The sequence below is a fragment of the Ischnura elegans genome, chromosome 10, assembly GCF_921293095.1.
Source record: "Ischnura elegans chromosome 10, ioIscEleg1.1, whole genome shotgun sequence".
NCBI classification, from domain to species: Eukaryota; Metazoa; Arthropoda; class Insecta; order Odonata; family Coenagrionidae; genus Ischnura; species Ischnura elegans.
Window position 1 is genome coordinate 100,359,224 of NC_060255.1, and position 15,324 is coordinate 100,374,547.

The 15,324-nt window shown below is 39.5% G+C and overlaps 1 protein-coding gene across 1 annotated transcript in view; it reads right to left on the bottom strand.

Moving 5' to 3' along the window:
• The window catches only part of LOC124167372 (neither inactivation nor afterpotential protein G), a 73,468-nt gene that overhangs the window by 3,175 nt on the left and 54,969 nt on the right, over positions 1–15,324 (bottom strand). Inside the window, exons 3-10 of the mRNA XM_046545389.1 lie at positions 12,828–13,036; positions 11,017–11,535; positions 10,230–10,427; positions 6,947–7,097; positions 5,374–5,495; positions 3,794–3,977; positions 3,248–3,476; positions 17–158 (exon numbers count right to left, since the gene is read on the bottom strand). Of these exons, the coding sequence (XP_046401345.1) occupies positions 23–158; positions 3,248–3,476; positions 3,794–3,977; positions 5,374–5,495; positions 6,947–7,097; positions 10,230–10,427; positions 11,017–11,535; positions 12,828–13,036 (1,748 nt within the window). The 3' untranslated portion in view covers positions 17–22. The remainder of the gene's footprint in view (positions 1–16; positions 159–3,247; positions 3,477–3,793; positions 3,978–5,373; positions 5,496–6,946; positions 7,098–10,229; positions 10,428–11,016; positions 11,536–12,827; positions 13,037–15,324) is intronic.

The window sequence follows — 15,324 nt, forward strand, 5'->3', positions numbered from 1 at the left end:
CCAATGTTATACTTACTTTTTTTCATATAATATTTGACCACGTGATGAGGTTTGCTGCTCTTTCAGACATTGCTATGAGGACAGAGTTGGGTGTTCCAGATATTGATGTAGGCAAAATGCTTGCATCCATTACCCTCAGTCTTCGCACTTTCTTGACCCTAAGCATTTAAGAAAGGAATGAGTTTTTTTATTATAATGTGAAAAATATAAATGTGTATACACCTAAAATAACACTTAAGACTGCATATCCTAAACTAGTCCCCAAGAAATTTTCCTTTAAAAAAAGGAAGTACGTAACGGTATTCCACTGTTGTTATTTATTTTGTCATTAATGATTGACAAGCCTAGTGTGTGTGGATGCCATCGAATCACTAAGAAAGGTGAAGCCTTTGTGCAAGTGGAGATAATTGCAACAAAGTTGGATTAGCATGCCAAAAAGAACCTATAAGTATGTGTTCAATTGAGAAATTACTTTGAATATACATTTATTTTTGTACGTTATTGAGACAAATGTGTACTTTATTTATGTTAATGAAGCAATGTTGGAAATTTAATCAGAATAGTTTTGTGTTTAAATTAATAAGGTTTTGCATCAAGATGCAGTTACATTAAATTATTTTGTTGATAACGACGGTATTTATTATTTAACCCACGTTCCAATCAAAGTGGTGCTTGTTGTGACCGCAGTTACAGAGAATATTTTGTGCCAGTTACTTCTATTCTCGGCACAAAAGAGTATTGTCGCATTCTTGTTGGTGAAATATGCACGGACTTGTGGTGCTTCAAATCAACTTGGTGGTACACGTAGGTAACTGTTGAGCTGCAGGGATGGGCAGCCGTGGGAAAACACGTGCGTGTTTTGATCCCCTCCTCTGCCGTGCCGAGCCCCCTTCTCATCCCCACCCCCACGCCCTTATCACCTTGGCGACCAAAGCTCTTCCTTCCTTGAGAGGAACAATGGACTTGTTCACCGATTTTCCTTCATTGTCGATTGCGATGGAGTTTGAAAAATAAATACAGAAAACCCTTGTTATTACAAATTTCACGGGATGAAAAAACTGAAGGTTCATAATAACGAACTTCATTTGACCGTTTCTTTTAGGAATCATCGCAAAAAAATATACTATGCCAAAATTCCTCGTCTCTTCAATCTCTTGTACTAATAGTCACGCTTCGAAATAGCTTCAGAGTCATGTGTATGATATACGAGATTAAATTGTGAACAAATACAGTTAATTCTCGGTATGTGAACAAAATCCATTCCAAAGCCCTTGTTCGTAGGTTGATAAACCTATGGAAGGCATCGAAAAGTATGATTATCCTGGAGAATGCAAGACTGCATTGCCATTTTGTGGTACCATAACGGTGATGAATAACTTGTCTCTCCAACAAAATTCTGCTACTTTCTCTCCCATTTCAAATTCTCCTATTGTGTGTCCACCCCTAGCTTCCCCCACTGAGGCAATCCATTCCCCCATTACATGCTACTATGTATATTTTTCTTTCCATGGGTTTCCCTAATTATTTCCTCAAGCTGTTCATGCTTCTTCCTCTCTACTGTTCAAACTTCCTTCTCTCTATGATTCCTAGTGAGCATGTAAACTTGAACCACTACGAGGTTGGAGGGTCGCACCTCAATTTCTACCACCAGAATCCTGTCGCTTACCCAGGGATGCCGACTTACAAAAAATATTGGGAGGGCCCAAACCGAGGATCTTGCACCAGGAAATTTTATAAGTAGTGAGTTTAAGTTTTTTAAGCGTTTTAGAAGAGTCATATGATCAACATTAGAGCCCTGATAACTCGAATCTCGATATATGAACACTCCGAGGAAAATTGACAAGCCTTACACATTTTTTCCTCACACCCATAACAAATTTTTGAGGGGGCTCGGGCAGGGGCGCCGACTTATAAAAAATATTGGGGGGGCCCATATCGGAGGTCTTGCCCCGGAAAGAGGCTAAATTCAAAGAATGTCGCAGCACCGAAACAATATCATGATTCACACCACTTGATTCAGTTAACCTGCTTAACCTTATAATTATTTGTTTTAACACATTGTTGAATTTATTTTAAAAGGTAACTATCGTCAAACATGGGAAATAAAAATTACCAATATATTTTTGTGATTTCACAAAGCATAATATAACTTAATTATTTTCTTGAGTTATTGAGGGGGCTCCGCCCCCCCAAACGAATCTTTGAGGGGGCTCGGGCCCCCTCAGGCCCCATGTAGTCGGCGCCACTGCGCTTACCAGGTCTTTACCTACCACATGCTTACCAATCTTCCCGTTTAAAACCAAAGCCCTCTCTCGCAGACTTTCTCCCCCACCACTTGACATGTATAACCCATTGCCAAAAGAGCTATATTTAATTAGTTGAATTAGTCAGCCTATGGTATGGTATGGTAGGGATTATTATTCTGCATGTACTTTTTCTATTTTGGTCATGTTTCCATTGATTAACTATCCCATGCATGAAGGGTAATGAAAAAATTTGTACATGTATCTCTTTTTTAATACTTTCAGACTGACTGACTCACTCATTTATTTGTTGACACTTATTGACTCACTCATCAATGCTCAGCCCAAATAACTCAAGATACAGTCACAGCAATTTGATGATATATTCCCTGTGTATGTGCAATAAGAAAGGGTTTTTGCAAGAAAAATCTTAAGTTTTTACCCCATTAATATAAACTTTTTTGTCTCCATTAAGAAAAGCATTTTATCCTCTAGACTTATCCTTTAGCCTTTTTAAGTTACTTGCATGAAAGATCTTGTTTGAAAATTTATATCATAACATGGAGAAAGAAATGCTGTAAAAAGTATTTTCTATATATTTTAAAATACTCTTTATCTTCTTCTAATTATTGCATTTTTATATCCATTATCAATATTTCTACCATTTCATCAATATAGGTTAATCCTGTGGCACCAGACAGAAGTTATTATTCAAAGCATATCCAAAACCAACACTGCTTTTCCTAAACCTACGGTAAACATTGAACCTTTTATTAAATAGATGTGAATCCATACTTTAGTCTACTGCATTTCGCTAGTTACTATGTACGAAATTTAAAATTGATGTCATGATGAAAGGTATTTTGGAGGCGAAGAGACTGCAGCCATTCATTCAAATACAAATACAATGCAATAAAGTCTTGGTAACACCACTTAGTTTGGGCTCAGGATTTTGGCTAAGATTGGTCCTTGTATGAGTTTTTTCGATTGCATGACAAACTTACCGTAAATTACTATCCACCACAGTAGTGGGGTCGTCTGGGTGACCCATTTTGCAGGTACCTCCAGGGTGGTATCCTGTTATAGCCCCCGTTCTGATTATGCATTCCATGTACTCATCATCCATGACGTTCACCGATAGATTACCACACTGGGATGGTTTTGGCAAGTGAACCTTGGCTCCGAGTTTCCTGAATGCTTTACTCTCAGCCACTTTGACTGCCAATCGAACAGCTTCAAGTGAAGAAAATAATGTGCATGCATGGATTTAGTATAAGTACTTATTTCAGCACGAATATAGGGTTCTGGTTGGTTAGAGTTTCAAAATTTGTGCAGCATGTATTGGATTTCATTGTCCGTTTTAGCCAAAAGTTAAAACAACATATCTCATTTAGAGTTCTAAAATATAACCAGCAAAGTCAGTAGCAATGTTGTCATCTTTCTCAGCATGTTTAGCTGTAAGATTATGGTAAGATACTTTTATGAATACATATTTGTGGCATACTGTAAAAGTTAGGCATTGTGTAGGGTTGTGCCTTAAAATGTCTTACCTGTGGCAGTACAGTTAATGTCCTCTCTCCTTGATAAGTATTGTGGGTCTATGAGAGCATCACTGAATGGTGAAGTGTCTTTTAATCTCACTGTGCCTCTGCTTCTGGGTTGTAGGCATGCAGACAAGATTATCATACCCTCCTGGCTTATATTGTGGCCCAGCGGAAATATGGCATTAAAGGCCTGCAAAATTCCAACACATATATTACATATTTCCAAACTTTTCCATTTATTTAATGATCATAGACTTCAGAAATAATCTGCGGAGCCAATAAATTTAAGATGTCATTTTTTCCACGTACCATTGGGGGGACCATAATACTTCTGATGATATGTAGCTCTAGGATAGTTTCACTCAGACTTGGTAAAACTGGCTCTACATGTGTAGTCTATAACTTGTTATATTTTAAAATATCAACTGTCTGCATGGATTTTTGGCATGTTATAACTCACGTATGAATCACTTGCTTTGTTAACTTTTCCATTTTCTTTGACTAACTACACAGTGGATTTAATTGCATGGTAGCATGTTGATGTCCTGAGCACTCTCCTAGTTTCTGCTCTCACCACATCTTTCAGTCCTGAGTGCTTGGCCTTTGACTGTCAAGCGAGCGCTTGAGCGCTGATGAAGGCTAGGATGATTGTTGCAGGCCTGGTGTAGGATCACCCCCTGACACATACTGCTGGTGGCTTGCACGGTACCTCATAGAAGTAGACTTTGGTGACAAATAGTATTTGTGAAAACCTTTGTGGTTTTGGCTGGGTAACCTTGTTAAAGGCCGACATTTCGACAAGTGACTCCTTCATCGTCATAAAGGGTGAGACTGATTGCAGTGCTGGTCCATGCTGGGTTTTTAATACTCGCCAATGGCCGAAAGCGGGTGGGACCCATTGATCAGTGAATTAAAATTTGCTTAGAGTGGTTGAAATTTAATTTTCCTTCATGACCAGTGGCATCACGAGGACTTGGCATTAGGGGGGGATGGATCAGTCACTGTTGATCTAAATTTTTTTTTTCTTTTATTGGTACTAAGGTGAAGACATATCAATTCTGCAGCCATTCAGCAATTATTGTGTTTGTCTGCCCCGCAGTTTACAGTTGGTGGGAGAATAAATTGTTGTGACCTTATTAATAAGACTGGTACTGACCTTAAACTTACTGCTCGTGCTTGATAATGACTGAACGCATTGTATGGAGTATGTGTAGTTGCCCTCTGCCCCCTGTACCCACCTGTCAGGTGTACGGCAATTTTGCTGAGCAAGCAGAGATTGAAAAAAAAATTCTGCAATCGTAGTATTCACAAGTGAAAATTATCTTTAAGTCCTCTTTAAAAATTTTCATTGTGTTACTTTTTTAGTACCATAACAAGGACCCTGAATAGGCATATCCTTTGAGCCATCTTGCAAGCAGGTGGGCTCATGGGGTTCAAACCCTCCAGAATATTCCGGAGCTGTGGTCTTGAGTGGATTCCCTGAAAAGGTACCCTCACGCAAATTGTACTCCTACCATGGAAAGCACCTAAAAGTTTTACAGCTGATTTCCTGGAACCTGGTGTGATACCTGTGAGTAGATACTTACATCTGGCCGGTAGTTTGCGACATCTCTGAGAGCGTCATCAGTTGAGCCCATGCCAAAGAGTATGAGTCCGGAGTGTGGATCCACCTTTCCCACACCTTGGACGCCAGATGATGAGAGGATGCCTGGAATTAACCATTGAAATGTGTATGTTCAGGTGCTTAGGTCGATGTGGTGGAACTGATCCAAGATATTCTGGTGAATAGGATTCAATGTGCTTCTTTCACTATAATCAATCATTGAGGCAACCATTTTTGAATACTCTGTATCATCAATGGTTATGGCAAGCATGAAAATTTGATGGAGTATTGAAAACTGGTCATCTCAATAATTAATTATTTAACCAGCAGAAAATTACACCTGATTCACCATCAGTTGTTCACAATTTGTCCCAAACATTCCAGAGTAATGGTATAATATTGGTTCCTTTCTTTAAAACCATTGAAGAACTTGACTCTGGTATTGTGAAAGACCATGATAACAAATTCCTCCATTTTGCGGTTGTGTTGTTTGGAGACAACTGCTTTTCAAGCATTACTGGTCCTGTCTTCAGGGCGATGACTGATCTGCTCCTCTTTATATGAGGCTTCCTTCCCTCCGAATCCAGATGTTGCTGTCTCAATGGTCTGTCTCAGGATTCTCCTCCAGGAGTCTGCGATAGCATTCATCCTTGTTCATATTATGAAATATTAAGTTTTAAGGTCATGTCGAGTCTTCAATGTTCATTAAGGACAAAGGAAGTTGTTGAATATGTGAGGGCAGAAAGAGATGATATAATGATTGCAACTGGGATGAAGGATGTCACCTAAACTCTGCCTGGAAGTAAATCCTAAAACGGACCAATGAGGAAGCAGCACCTGGAATTATCAAGATGGAAACCCCATATCGGGCTGACTACAGCAGTGACCTAGCATCTACAAGCGGAAGACGCATGCAAATGTGCCCGAAAAACTGTTGTCTCCTAAGAATCACAGAATATAAGATAACCCATAAATGGAGGATTCTATTGTCTTGGTGTTTCACCATATTGCAGACAAGTTTTTCCATACCTTTGCTTAACGTGTTTGGTGGTTGATTTCTATGGATTTATGGATTCTATATGTGTGCCTCAAATTTTATCCTCAGAGTAATGAGGCACCATATGGTGTCTCGGTAAATAGCATTTGAAGTCATGTTAGACTCTTATATTCTGCCTAATGGCAGGGAGTGTGTCAAAGGAAACTATGTTTCACCATTACTCTGGAATATTTGAGACAAATTTGAATCATCCAATGGTGGAGAAGATGCAGTTTTCTATTTTTAACATAATTATTTATTGAGAAGACCGGCAACTGTATCATCTTGGGGTTTTTCAGGGTTTGAATTTTCCCTGTGGGCTCTGAGGAAGCCTTTGGTTCTATAGGGATATTTATGTACCTCAGTACAATTTTTATCAGTAGGTATTATTGGATTATCATTAAATTTAAATGTGTATGTGCCTAATATTAAGTGTTTAAGGTTGTGCTGAGGTGAGGCCATGCATTGAGGCATCAAACTAGAAGAAATAGGTATCGCCTGTGATGATCTCTGGACTCACCTTTGTTGTATATCATGTAATCCCAAACTGTTCGGAGCGTCATCACTTTCTCCTTGGTCACACTCACTGGGCTCTCTAAGCTGACGTACACTGGCATATTCAGGTGGTCAAACAGGTTATTTCCCACTGGGAGATCTGCAACAACAGGGATCTAAAAAAATAAATTCATTCCCTGGCCTATTAGATTCATTGCTAGATGCATGTTAGACGGTGAGAAATTTTGCCAACCTTGTGTGAAGAACATTAACATATAAATTGTGAGAAGTACTTTTCATAATGTTCCACAAAACTAATAGGTATTGTCTCCTCCATTAGGTTTAAGAGATACTGAGTGTTTAAACCTGAATCATGGATCATTTCTTCCATCCCCTACAAGGGATCGCTTCAATAATGGCAGAGAAATGTCCGTTTCCCGTGATTATTTTCCACAGTGGCTACAGGGATGGGAATCTCATCCCTTTTTTCATCACTGGGCCGGTCCCTTTTTCTGTCACTGAAACTACTGGAGTCTTTCAGTCAAATGGATGCCAAACTTTGGCTTTTGATGGAACGACAATTGTAAACAGGGACCACTTTGGATGGAAAAAGGGATGGAGGAATAACCATGTGATGCAGAAAATGATAAGTTCAAGATAAGTAATCCTTGGAATTGACGTAATATGTTGAATCCATGGTTGGTAGATGAGTTTTGAATTGAAGTGTGGATATTACCATTTGTAGTTTTAATCATGAATCACTTTTTGGTCCCTAAAAAGCTATCCCTGGAGGATGGAATGGGAGGATGGAAAGAAATGATGTTGTGATTCAGGCTTTAGAGCAACCCTCCAAATGAGCCCACCAAAATGTATTCAACCCCTCTCTTCCAGGTCGGTGCGGTAGTTAAAGTGTTTGGTGGCTTCCCACCCTGTAAGTGCGAGTTCAAATAGCAGAGGTTTTACAGAGACTGTACGATCCCTACTTGAGTGCTTTGTGGAGGGCACTTCAAGTACAGCACTCCATCCGTCGGGACACGTTAACTCGTGGTCCCATTGGCACCTTCCACCGAGAGAAGGCTACATATTGCTGATGCTGGGTTTCTCTCCACCCTTCCCTCATGGCGCAAATGACCTCAGTTGTCAGTCACCTCCTCCAAATACGGTGTACCGTGTTTGTTGTGTTTCTTGTATGTTTGAGTGTATTCAATAAATTATGAGTTTTGCTGTGAAAGGGATATAAACTGCTGAGTTAGGGATAGTACTGGGTTTTCATTGCCAATTTTTCACCAATGCATATGCATTTCTGCTTCATCCGCGGTAGAGCAACGTGAAAGATGGGCTGAAAACCCTCTCCCTGTGGTCTGGTTCCACCTGCCAACATTAATTGGAGGCATAGCCAAAGACCTCTCCAGGAATCTTCCTGCTTTGGTCCATAATAAATTAAACATTCAAATTTGTCATGCCCTCTCCATATTTAATGACAAATGACTAGAACTTATTTATAAAACATTTTTAAACTTTTACGTCGGCTTGTATAAAAGCATTAACCTGGCTGCAAACCCGAGAAATATTCGTCGGAAGTATTCACCAGGAAAAATTGAAATCGTTTATTATTTATAAAAATATTGGAACGAGGCGACTGCCAGAAGCCCCATGCAGTTTTCACTTTGGCTCTCGATCCCCATTATAGTGTAGGCAACCCTGTTCAGACAAACATTTCCTTCTGTGGGATGATAATGCACCGGTTTGGCAATGCTACTCCTGGTGTACATACTTGCAAATGTACTTTGAGGTGAATAAGTAACTGACAAATAAGCAATTTGAGGAATTCTTATTTGTTTTACTATTAACGCGTTGAGTATGAATGGCGAGAATTCTCGTCATTTTTTTCCCAAACGTTCCGGACGGATGACGAAGATTCTCGTCATTTAGGCGCGTCAACCTAAACAATTTTAAAGCGTACACTACGTATTCGTTAGTACGTTTTCAGTTGTTGTTTGCTATTCATAATGAATTGATGCATCATAACGTTTGATTGGGTAAAGTTATATTCTAAACATTAGCTTTTTAACCATGTTTAAACCAAAGGCATTACGCCCTAACAGGCACATATTTCCAATCTCGGCGTTCCTAGGAATTTTAATACCCCGGTACGCAACGTGTTAAGACGCTAAGAAATCTCCTCTATCGATACTATTTTCAGAGCTCATAAACACGATGAGGCATTCTCATTCATGGACAGAAAGGAGGTTATGAGAAGATCATTGATTGAGAATTTAAAGGAAAGGCTGCTGAAGAGTCTGATCTGGAGTGCAGCGCTCAATGGCGTGGAAACATGGGCGCTTGGGAAGGAGGACGAAAGAAGACTGGAGGTGTTTGAGATGTGGGTGTGGCAAAGAATGGAGAAGGTGAAGTGAACAGAGAGGAGGAGGAACATTGAAGTGCTGGACTAGATTGGTGAGGAGATGCAGCTTTTAGATGAGATACGGAGGAGACAGAAGGTATGGATGGAGCGAGTACTTAGCGGGGAGGGGATGTTGAAAAGGGTGTTAGAGGGTAGAATGTTAGGGAAACGAGGGAGAGGAAGGAAAAGAATAGCATTTTAGGCTTTATTATGAATTCAATGAAGGGAGGGTATACTGCCAGAATACTTAATAAATATGTACTCCATTCAAACCTACCATAATTGGAAAAAATACTATTATAAATAAATTAATGCTACATGAATGGCTAGCACTTAATATTGGTAAAATGATGGCGGAAGAAAAGCACCTCGTTAGTAAATATTCGCACTTTTAATGATACACTCTCTGACTCAGGTTTTGGCGGATGGCTGTCATTTTTGAGGTGATCGTCTATCGTTTTGAAAGTTAAACCTGGAAAATGATGGTCACCCATTGAAACCTGGGTCAGTGTGTTTTTGTCAAAAGTGTGATTATTTGCTGAAGAGGCATTTAACTTTTGTCATCATGATAGGAAAACTCCTCAAGATGAAACTTGAGTCAATTGTTTATTATGGTTTATTTAACAAGTATGAATTTAGTAAATGCTTAAGTCATTTGTTTTGATGTGCAGTAAAACTGAAGCAGGGGCAGTGGATAGGTTACACTGGGAAACTGTAGTGTGCTCTTGCTGTTTGATTTGATTCACTTTGAAAAAATATGCATATTTAGAAGATCAAGTTTGTAACTGTGTATTTCAATGAAATTCTTGTATCATTTAAGCATTCAGTGTTAACAAGAATGATTTAAATACTTACATACGTGTTCAGATGAATGAGTTATTGGCTTTCATTTGCATCAACTTACTTCAAGTTCTTCGAGATGCTCCCGTGGTCCAATGCCAGACAGAAGTAAAATCTGAGCAGAATTGATCGCTCCTGCGCACAAAATTATTTCCTGTTTTGCGTACACAATTTCATGCTTACTCTCATTGCGTTCATTTTTCACTGCAAGCTGAACTCCAATGGCAGTGGGCACTGAATTGCCCGGGTTTGAAAAAATTACCTACAAGTGAATGAAATGCTTAAGACACATGGTCACTTTCATTAACAATATACTTCAAATGTTGCCCACCAAATACTTAAATCACTCCAAATACTTAATTAAACTTGTAATACAAAAATATAGAAAGTGAAAATAGTGTGAGGAATTCACTGTCGATGGATATCTATTCATCCTTAAATCCTACTCATGTCAATAAGGGTGGCAAATTGCCTAATAACTGAAGAAATTACGTGATTCTAAATATCGCACATTTTGTTGTTGAGTTACTTGGTTATATTGGCAATATCATCCCTTGTTGACCTTATTGATGTCTATTTTGTGATGGGTTGCTGTAAATCTTATTCATGCATTTTATTCAAGTCAACTGTATTTCTCCAGTGATGGGCAATGGTCAATTCATGCCAAATGACAGTCTAGTTATTGCCACCATGAAAACATGCAACCAGAATTTGACATGATATTGTCGCAAGTTAATGCTTAGAAACATAATTTTCATTTTAATTTATGTTACAAGTGGAAAAAATTATTTCTAAATTTCTGTATCTCTAGTAATAGGTAGGGATTTTTGTTATATTATTGACTTGTTTACCTTGGAAACGTGAGTGTTAAGAAGAACATGGACATTCGGCTCATCCAATACTGGCTTCAAGTAGCCATGATAACTGCTCCACCTTTGGCCGTGGGCTATTGTGCTCATTGCAGGCAGGAAGCCATAATCAAGAGCACCAACTTTTTCTGACTCAATGTTCAATTCTTTTCCAGCATCGAGGAAGGCCTTGGCGATGGGGGACTTTTTGGGGTTGACCACTTCGACCACGACTCCAGGCAGTGAACTTGTTGGAGTAAGTTCAAGGTGAGAGCGATAGAGGTCACCTTCGCAGCTGCCATCTCCTCCCGTGGATTCGTCCGGGTTGCAGCTGTCCTCGACTTCAAAATTCTTTGTGGAGAGCATTCTTCTCATGTACGGCTGCAGGGTGCTTGCGTCCCAGCCCGTGACTCCCAAATCCTTTTTCCAGTGCTCAAAGTCCTCCCAGTGTCCGAGGGAGTGCAGCATGTAATTCAACTGTCCTGTCCCTCCGAGTCCCTTACCTCGGGGCCACATTGAAACCTGCCTATCAAAAGTCAACAGTTTATTTTCATATATTCCCATCTTATTTACATAGCAGGCCATAAACATATTAATCCAATGTTTTTATGCAATTAAAACATCGGAGTTTCCAGGAGAGGCTTTTAGTTCCTTAGCATAGAGACAGAAGAAGCCATGATATGCTTTTTCTCTTTTAGATTCTTGGTCAGGAAATAACTTTAATTCATAATAATGCCAGCATTTTGGTGAATTTATTCACCCTCATCAATGCTTACTCTAATCTTTTTTTTTTTTGTTAAAAACAGTGAATTGCTGTGAATTACCTTAATGTCTTTTTAATTGAACAAAATAACAAGTCTTCAGAAAAGACACAGCATAGTTGTAAAAAATGTGGTTACAAAGTATATTATAAATAGATGCCTGCTGATCAACTGCATTTATCATGCTTTGTGTGGGCATTTGCGTAAATTAAATTACATATGAATCAATTTTGCTGTAATTTGATGTTGCGTACTACTATACCCAAATGGTACATATCCTAAAGTCAAAGGATGTGGTGTGGAGGAGTTGTGGAAGCTATTACCTTAATGATAGTGTTAATTCATTCCGTAATCTAATGATGAGATGTCCTGGAATACCTTGTACAGTTCATAATTTGTACTTGTACACAGGGGCGGATCCAGGATTTCTTTCTGGGGGGGGCACAAGCAAGGCCGTATCCAGGATTTTGTTCAGGGGGGGCACAAGGATGTACCGTAATACAAAACGAACGCAATTATAATGGGACCGTATTAAAAATCTTGCATATTTTTTAGGGTCTGGGGGGCACGTGCCCCCCTGGATCCGCCTATGCTTGTCCATTATTGGAAATGTGAAAATCGTACTTGAAGAATACTTTCCGAGAAAATTAGTTCCATTGAAAGGTAATTAGGGAATAAAGTAAATGTGTAAAGAAATTGGTGGGAGGGCTCAGATTTCATCTAACACTACTAACAGAGTTATGAAAAGGGGTATGATTATCTTTCTCGTTAAAGCAAATAAATCACATTACAGCGGAGTCGATTTGGAAATTTGACAAAAACATCTATGCTGGCCGTAAAAAGTGTATCAAAGTCAAAGGTAAACATGAGTAGAAATTTGGCACTATAAATAATGAGGATAGGGTCAGCATAACTGACCTTATTGAAGTCTCACAGTTTACAGTATCTGGCGTCCTAATACTCCCTGCCAAATGTCTATTGACTCAGCTCGCAGGGTAATATGTAGGTGTTGATGATTGGTCACTCTGAGGTGGCCAACCCCAAGGTGCTCACCCGATCCCGTAGTCCCCAGGATGACGTCTTCTGCGGCACTGTGCGGTAGTTCCAGTCGTTCTTGGGTGAGCCCTGCAGCAGTGGAGACGCAAACGGCACAGATGCCATCCAACCAAAGTCACCTCCCGCCTCCACCAGTAGCACACTCGAATTCCGATTGGCTGTGGTCAAACGGCCTGCTATGACGCATCCAGCCGTTCCTGCTCCAACTGTTTGAATATGAAAGATGACTCAGTTATTTTCATGACAAAAACACTATGAATGTACAGAAATTGTCCCTCTGTTAGTTTTTTTTAAGTAACTGATAGCCATCATCTTCATCATCCGTCAGCAATCCGAAGGTTGGTTTGATGCAGATTTCTACTATATTCTTCTGCCAGCTAGTCTTTTAACACTTACATTTTTCTTCTTTTTCTCATCTTTCATCGCCCACTATATGTAACAAATCCAAGGTTATAACCAGTGGTTATAATTTCAAGTTTGAACTCGAAAAACAAGGCCATAGTATTATGATGAATTGTCTTTATCTAGGAGTAACTTTCAACACTCGGAAAAACTTTCCTAAGTGTATTGATGTAGCATATTTGATATTTTTCCAAATCTTTCAATACTTCCTGTCTGAATTATTGCCTTTAACTTTTCATTTTTTCAAGCAAAGTAACTGGATTGTTCTTTATTTCAACTGTGGTCACCATATTTTTGAGCAAAAATGCATCGTTATTAGAGTATGTTCGGTTTTAAACCTCAAAAGGTTTTATGCACATTTTAAATCGGTTAGTTATTCCTAAAAGTCATCATCACCTGCAGTAGGCGATCTGCAATGCATGTTCATATATTTCTTTGGTTCTGCTATGAATTCCTCAAAGAAAGCATTTTCTCCTGCCGTCACACAAGAAGCCAATTCGACAAATTTTCGAGATAAGCTAAAGAGTTAAAGGGTAAAGTACTGGTGCACCATTGTGTGCTTGCCAACTTTCATTTTATTGTTCTTTGCATTTCAGGACCAGCTATGGCATTCTGAAATAACTTCTCATCATTTTGCCTTATGTCTACAATGGCTTACCATGACGTTTTTGGTGTAGACTGAAGAAAACGGTATCACCGCGTTTTCAAATGCATAAAAAGAGGCAACCATGTTTTGGGAGCTGCTTAATGTGTGCTATGGTAACTGTCGAGGACAAATAATCAATTTAAATGGGCGGAAAACATGCATATATTGGTTCGAAAGCATTCCTTCACTCAAATCATTAAAGCATTCATCATCAATGATGTACCCTTACCCTATAAATATACGGTATCACTGGCTGAAAAATGCAAAACGACGTGGCCTGCCGCACGAATGGCGGTGAAACTCGCATTGATTGCCATCGGAAAAAGCGATGGAAGCGAACCACGGACCTATGAATTTTCGGGCCACTGCGCAGACTGCGCGCGAGGTTCAATATTACGGAAGTTCACTGTGTTATATTTTGGTCCATTGCGGATTCACCGAAACGGTGAATCTCCGTGATCGATGGTAAAATTGCCTCAGAAAATTAGGAATCTGAATAGCGTAGTGGTCTGCGAAGTGGTTCTAAAGGCCATTGGTTCCATTCCCGGTCCAGGAATTTTTTCCCAAGGCAATTATAGCGAATTTTTACTGCCGTTCACGCGTCATACATGAGATACGTATACTGCATTCACCGCCACGAGCGGCGTTAGCGCTGGGTTCACCTTTGTTTGGGTTGAATGGGGTTCAACTTCCGGAAGTGGCTTCTTGGAATCCCATTTTCTCTTGCGCTCGAATCCTTGATTGGTCTCTGGAACAGACGTTATGAATCGTGTGCCTGCCGTTATTAAAAATACATCTTTAGAGTTTTTATTGACTTTCGCATTGATCTACAGAAAAATCTCTCGGTTATTTTCCCTTACTGGCGTGAGGAATCAAAGCTGACATCTGGTGGCCAATTCGAGAAATGAGACAGATGATCGGCCGGTCATTAACTCGTGCATCATCGAGGCGGTAAACGAAACGGGCGTGATATTCGTATTTTTTTGTAGCGAATATATTTATCAATGCTGAATAATGGATTAAGTCATTTCCTCCATATCCGACATTTTGGATTTCATGAAAGACCTTCTAGATGCCCTCCGTTGAAGGGCACGAAGTGGAACGCTGTAATCACATATTGGAAGTTGTCATCGTTGAAACACTTGAAGATTTGGTTCATGTAATGGGTTTGAGCTAATAAATAAACGATACTTATGACAGGCCACACGAGGTCCACGCTTTTCGGAAGAAAAATGGGGATTTTCCACCCGATCTGATTCTGACCTCCATCAAATTCCTTATAAGCCCGCACCTTCTCAAATTACCGCTTTTTGATTCTTGAATTCCCCACTGATAGACATGAAATCATCACAATCCCTTCAATCCTTCAAAGAAAGATTAAACTGTTATTTTAAGACCCACATTCAAGTTAGTTCGCCATTTTTCTTTTTTTTGTCAAAACATTAT